The 7,500-nt window shown below is 38.7% G+C and overlaps 1 protein-coding gene across 1 annotated transcript in view; it reads right to left on the bottom strand.

Annotated features, from left to right (window-relative positions):
• Nucleotides 1-7,500, bottom strand: part of LOC122254176 (uncharacterized) — a 37,607-nt gene that overhangs the window by 22,778 nt on the left and 7,329 nt on the right. The window contains exon 2 of the mRNA XM_086531950.1: nt 1,115-1,240. Within this exon, the coding sequence (XP_086388076.1) occupies nt 1,115-1,240 (126 nt within the window). The remainder of the gene's footprint in view (nt 1-1,114; nt 1,241-7,500) is intronic.

The raw sequence follows: 7,500 nt of genomic DNA, 5'->3' as shown, positions 1-7,500 counted from the left end.
TGAAGCGATATGAACATATGTGAAGCGATATGAACAAATGTGAAGTGATATGAACAATTTGAACAAATATGAAGTGATCTGAACACATATGAACAAAAATGAAGTGATATGAACAAATCTGAAATGATATGGACTGATAAGATTGTGACAATTACTGACAATGATGATAAAAATAATTATATTGTTATTGTTAAAATGATGATAACTATATCTATTGTCCGAATAATTATAATTATTACCACTATCATTATTATCTCTATCATCATCCTCAGTATTATTATCATTAACTTTATTATGAATATCATTACCATTATCATTTTTATTATCAATATTACCATTATCATTGATATCATTATCATCAATGTTATTAGCATTATTTGGTAATAATGATGATGATGATTGTTATCACTGTTATTATTATTTACTATTATTACTATTGTTATCATCATTTATTATTGTTATTGCTAGTATTGTAATAATCATTATCATCATTACTAAAATCATTATTATCATAAATATTATGATTATCACAATTAGCATCATCAGTAACATTATCATCCTAGTTATAATCATATTAATCTTATAATTTTGATCACTATCATTATTCCTATTGTTCCGTTGATTATAATTGACCATCATTATCCTTAGCACTATCTTTATCATCGTTATAATCTTTATTACTTGATATTCATAATCATCATCCATATCATCATTATTATTTCATCATTATCATTAATGTTATGATTACTATCATTTCCACCAACATATAATTCTGATCGTTGTTATTATCATCATCATTACTATCCTGGTTATTATTGGGAACATTATCCTTGTCATTATTGATGTCATGATTCGTATTATCATTATCATTATCATTATTATAATCATCATTATCATCACATAACCGTATTTACTATGATTTTGCTATCATGATCATCATTATTATTATTGATATATCATTATCCTTATCATCATCATTACTGTCATCATCATTATCACAATTATTGTTATTAATGGCATCATCGTCTTCAAACTGAGGCAAGTTAAAGCAAGCCAAATCAACCAAAAGCAAGCCAACTCAACCAAAAAGCAAGCTAAAACAAGCCATACTTACCAGAGGGCTTGTTGCTGACCCCCGAGGCTGCCGGGGGGGCGGGGGGCGGTGGGGGGTTCCCGGTGCCGTGGGAGGAGCCGGGGAGGTGCCCGTCGAGGGAGTCTCGCTCGGGGTGGTCTGGGTACGCTGTGGGCACGAGAGAACAGGGTGAGTACGATGAGTAAGGTGGATGAGTAAGCTGGATGAGGAAGGTGGTATAATAGGGTGGATGAATAGGTTGGATGAGTAAAGTGGATGAATAGGTTTGATGAGTAAGGGGGGCGAGTAAGGTGGAGGAATAGGTTGGATGAGTAAGGTGGATGAGGAAGGTGGTATAATAGGGTGGATGAATAGGTTGGATGAGTAAAGTGGATGAATGAGGGGGCGAGTAAGGTGGATGAATAGGTTGGATGAGTAAGGTAGATGAGTATGATGGCTGAATTAGTTATGTGGTTGGTGAGTAAGGTGGATGAGTATGATGGCTGAATTAGTTATGTGGTTGGTGAGTAAGGTGGATGAGTATGATGGCTGAATTAGTTATGTGGTTGGTGAGTAAGGTGGATGAGTGAAGTGGGTGAATTAGAAATCAAGTGTAAAAGGGGGGGGGGGTGAATAATGTGAGTAAGTAATTGGTGGGTGATTTTGAGTGGGTACGAAGGGTGGGTAAGCAATTGATGAGCAAGTGAGTGACGAAGTGAATGAGTTTGACCGAATGAATAACTAAGTAAATAAGATGGACGACCATTGAATATTAAAATAAAAGAATGCGTTTGTTAATAAACAAGAAATCAATCAATAGATACTGTAATCAAGAAACAAATAATCAAATAAATCAACACAAACTCATAAAAATAGAAAAATAAATAGAAAAGTAACAAATAAAGCATATGAACAAATGAAAAATAAAACAAACAAACAAATAAAACATAAACAAAATGGAAAACAAAACAAAACTATCACACAGACAAATAAACACACACATCACACACGAACAATCACACACACATACAATATAAACATATAAATTAACACTAGAATTACAACACCCGACTAAATAAATCATAAAACACAATGCTATAAAAAGTATATATACATCGTAATAAAAGCCTCACGATTTACATAGCAAAACAAATGACAAAGTATAAACAAAAAACAGAATTAACACCGAAGTCAAAATCTTTGAGAAAACTTCAGCTTCTGTTAAACTCAACCCAAGTGGAGTCACAGAGCGAATGGGCGGGGGGGGGGGGGTATTTGGACTGTTTATCTGTCTATTTGTCTATCGGTTTGGCTTCTCCTTCTCTTTTTTTCTCATTTTCTATTTCCTCTTACTCCTTTTTCATTATCTCCACCTCTTCCTTATTCTCCATCTCCTCCTTCTATTCAGTATTCTCCTTCCTTTCTCTCCATCCATCTTTCCTTCCTCCTTCCTCCTCCTAATTCTCCTTTTCCTCCTTCCTTCCTCCTTATCTAGTTCCTTCCTCCTTTTTTCTATCTCCTCGTTCTACGCCTTCTCCTTCTCCACCTCTTTCTTCCTCCTTTTCCACCTCCACCTCCTCCTCCTTCCTTCTTCTTCCACCTCCTCCTTCTATCCCCTTCTCCCCCATTCTCCACCTCCTCCTTCCTCCAATAATCCACCCCTTCCTTCCTCCTCCTTCCTCCTCTTTCCACCTTTCTCCTCTCCCCCTTCTTCTTCTTTTTTTCCCGTCACTTAATCTCCATCTCTCTACTCTCCCTCTCCTTCCACTTGATGTCCCAACGTTGTTACCTAAACGTTACGTAGACGGAGTAACGGAACACGACCTGTATATATGGCGACGTGACTGTGACGGGGAAAGATGGGAGGGAGGGGGGTGAAGAAAGAGGGAAGGGGGGTGAAGAAAGAGGGAAGGGGGGGGGGGGGGAAGAAAGAGGGGGATGGAGGGAGGGGGGGTTAAGAAAGAGAGGGAGGGAGGGAGGAATGGATGGATGGATGGATGGATGGATGGATGGATGGATGGAGGGAGGGAGGGAGTGAGAGAGGGAGAGAAGGAAAGGAAGGATGGAATGAGAGAGGGAGAAAGGCAGTAGAAAGAGACTGACCGAAATAAGAAAAAACAAAACAAAATCACAAAAAAATAAAAGCGAAAACAAACCTCTAAACCCGAGAGAAAACAAGAAAAACAAACAAAAAGACAAAATCTGAGACACGCCCCTCCTCTATTTCGTCACGGTCATTAGAGCACGGGAATCCCCCCCCCTTCCACCCCAATTACCTCCCCCTTCCCCCTACCCCCTCCCTCATCTCCTCATCTCCCTTCTTCGTCCATCTCCTCCTGCCTCAGCCCTTCTTTATTCCTACATTCTATCCTCTATCCCTATCCTATTTTCTCTACTCCTTCTACTATTCTTCTCCCCCATCCATACCCTCACTACCCCCTCCCCCTATCCCCTATCCCCCCACACATGGAAGAAACGACAAATCAATTTTAAAACGATTCATCTATTATTCATTTAATTATCTATCTATAATTTTTATCTTGGGTGGGGGGAGTGTTGGGGGGGGGGGGTGTTCAGGAAGGATTTGTCATGTCTTCCGTGTCGGGGGGTAGGGGGTGGGGGTGGATAGGGGTAGGGGGGGCAACCGGATGTAAACAATTTACCATGAGCGGTCCGATGACCCGCTTAACCGAACTGGTCGTAATAAGGTGTTCCGTTAAGTGGGAACGAGCGGGTTTGTTCACACCTGGGGACAAAATCCACAGCAACGACAAAAAAAAAAAAAAAAAAAAAACTACGACAACAAAAATAAATACAAGAAAGACAAATAAAACAGCTACAACAAAAACAACACAACAACAACAAAAATCAAGAACGACAAAAACACCACCACAACATGAACGGCGTCAATAACGACAAAAACAACAACTACAACAAAAACAACATAAGAACAAGAGCCACAAATACAAAAAACAACAACAACAAGAACACAAATAAAAGAACTACAACAAAAACAACACAACAACAAGAACGACAAAAAACAACAATAAAACAACAAGAATGACAAAAACAACAAGAACACGACAATGACAACAACAACAAGAACACGACAATGACAACAACAACAATAACAACAAAACGCGTGGTACATATGGATAGGAATTTCGACATGATTAAAGTGACTATTATAGATAAAAATGGGGATACTAATATCATAGTCATATCAACATGATGGTCAGATCATAGTCATATCAACAGTGACGATTATGGTGATGGTGGTGAAGATGATGATAATGATGGTAATGATATGATGATAATACCACAACAACCATTATCAATCCTACCAATCATTTCCAAATATCTGATTATGTTAATTGCAATAATAATGATGATATTTCTATTCCTTATATCAGTACTACTCAATAGAAATAAAACAACCAACAAAACATTAAAAAAACACAATAATGTTACTATTTTATTACCCTGTATATATTTCCATTACTTTCTCTTTGCTTTTTATGTGTCTTTTACACTCATTGTGTGTGTGTCCTAAAACCACGAATTAAGTGTGTGTGAAAGCTCTCACAAATGTCAATCACTTTATGTCAGTCATTTAGGGTGTCAGCAAGAAAGTTAGTCGTAATATCTACGTTAGATATGAATGAGGTGTCAATATGTTAAGGCACTGTATATATTGGTAGATTGTAATATATCTGCAATATATGTATATATATATGTGTGTTTACAAACACACACACACACACACATATATATATATATACACATATATGCATATATATATATATATATATATATATATATATTATATATATATATATATATATATATATATATATATATATATAATATACATGTGGTAGATAGATAGATAGATAGATAGATAGACAGAGAGAGAGAGATGGATAGATAAATATATTTGTTTAAAATTTATCAAGTTAATGCTTGACAAAATATGACATAAAAACGCCCATGTACACAAAGCAACCTTTCCCCATGACAATGAAAACGGGACACACAAAAGGATGTTGCAAATCTCATCGGTCATCTCGCTTTCATGCTTCCTTGATCATTGCAACATCATGCATCATGCAGTCAGGCGTCGCTAACCACTCTGCAAATGATTATATCGGTCGCGAGAGGTGTTTAAGCTATTAGCAAGTTTAAAGATGTATATGTGTGTGTATTTGTGTGTGTGTGTGTGTGTGTGTTTGTGTGTGTATGTGTGTGTGTGTGTGTATTTGTGTGTGTATGTGTGTGTGTGTGTGTGTGTTTGTGTGTGTGTGTGTATTTTCATTAACATCAGTGTATGCTTCTTCGCTCGTCTATGAATAAACCTGTCTCCCCTCAAAGCGCCTACGCCCGCTCGCCCGCCCCACCCCAACCCTCCCCGAAGGACTACCTATGGGGAGCTGAAGGGCGACCTCCAGCTCGGGCTCCTGAAGCGCCCTGGTGAGCTCGTCCTCGTCCCTGGCTCCGTGACCCGCCAGCATCCTCTGGTGTTGATGGTGCTTGCAATTGCAACGGCTCTGCTTGGGCGGCATTCTGGCGAGGGACGACCAGTGCAACAGACGCATGCTCGAGGGAGGGTCAGTGGGAGCTTTGAGGACGAGACAGCTTAATTGAAGAGCTCCTTTGGCTTCAAAGGATTGCGAATTCGGAGCTCTTTAAGGACATCGGTTGACAAAAGGATTTTTTTTACGTCAATCTTTCGTGTTTTTTTTTTCTTCCTTCTTCCCCTTCTTCTGGGTTTTCTTTCTAATGTTTTTCTCTTCCTTTCACTATTCTTAAAGTCTGAAATAACGTAGACACAACGGAAGCATTTCTTTATATCCAGATGTCATTTACATCCCTCGTAATTTTTCCATATATATATTTCAGCCATCAGTTTTTTTTTATTTCTTCTCTTTCCCTTCTTATATGTTCATGTCACCAGTTATTCTTCTCTTTTTAGTTTCCTTATATATATATCCTACTCTCCATTTCTTCCTTATTATCTTCCTTCTTCCTTTCCGCTTCGGAGATGCTCGTCCTCCATCCTCTTCAGAGATCGTCCCAAAGCGTCAATAAAGATTTCTCTCCGGTTTGTCCAAGTGTCATAAACCCCAACATATATATTTTTTCCTTTTTTTGTGACACCAATCACGTGCCTGCCATCATAAATCTTGGTCCTCATTCATCTGCCGATCTTACGGGAGCTGTAAGTCACTTTTTAAGTCACTCGTAAGTCACTCTTGCAGTCTTGTAAGTCTTCAGTCTTTTGTCCCTCGTTTCGTGTCGTAGACTTGCAACAGATTGGTTTCTCTCGTCTGAAACCTGCTGTAAGTCACCTTTTAAGTCACTCGTAAGTCACTCTTGCAGTCTTTTGTCCCTCGTTTCGTGTCGTAGACTTGCAACAGATTGGTCTCTCTCATCTGAGATCTGTTGACACTTCACCGCAACTTTGGCAGACTTCCGCGTCTTCTCATCCGACACACTTTGGCCAATAATCCTATTAAGAAATCTATTTATTAATTTCCTATCCTCTCGTAAGCCATCTTTAACGCGATTCTCACATTTCCTTGTTCATTTTTCTCCTTTTCACACTTTAGAATCCTTTAGAATAATTCCTTTCTCCTCTTTTATTCTTCAAACGTTAATTAAACCAGAGGAAAAGCACACGCGCGAACACCCTTCCTTCTCCAGATCCACGCCCACACTGAGTGACGTCGTGGATTTACTGGAGTAGTTGAGGCAAGACACCCGACCACGTGAGGACGAGAAGGGCATATTAGCCGTCGGTCTACCAACGATTTTCCCGATCGTAAAATCGCTTCGATTTCACTTAATTGTTCTTTTTTTTTATTTGCTCTCAATCGAAAAAAGGAAACCCGTTTTTAATACCATTTCGTATTACAAAAAACAATCTACATATCTATTCTACCATCAGCTCTCTCTACATTCCATATTTTTTTCCAGGAAAAAATATATAGTTCATATATCGCCAGTTTCTCCATTCACCTAAATGATTTACGATCGACTCTCGATCGTGTACCGGAAGGGAGCACTTAGAGGAAAAAAAATAGATCGGTCAAGAATGATCGTAAAATCAGGTCTCCCTAACAACGGTATGCGATCGTGTGATTGTTTTTGCGGTTGCTTCGTGTTTTTGTTTGTGTTTGTAGGAGGGTACAAACACATAAGTAATTTCATAGAGGATTAAACGCAAGAAACAGAAGTGGGTAACGGAGAGGAGGAATAAGGAGGATGGGAATGATGGTGATGATAGTTGTGGTGATGGGATAGTGATAGTGGTGGTGATGATGGTGGTGATGGTGATGATGGTAGTGGAGGTAATGGTGATGATGATGATGGTAATAGTGGTGGTGGTGATGATAAGGATGGTGATGATGATGATGATGGTGGTGGGA

This window comes from Penaeus japonicus, unplaced genomic scaffold, assembly GCF_977035675.1.
Source record: "Penaeus japonicus unplaced genomic scaffold, GWHDUDI00000001_assembly GWHDUDI00000036, whole genome shotgun sequence".
In the NCBI taxonomy this organism is placed as follows: domain Eukaryota; kingdom Metazoa; phylum Arthropoda; class Malacostraca; order Decapoda; family Penaeidae; genus Penaeus; species Penaeus japonicus.
The sequence above is the reverse complement of the archived record's forward strand: the minus strand, read 5'-3'. Positions and strand labels throughout refer to the sequence as shown.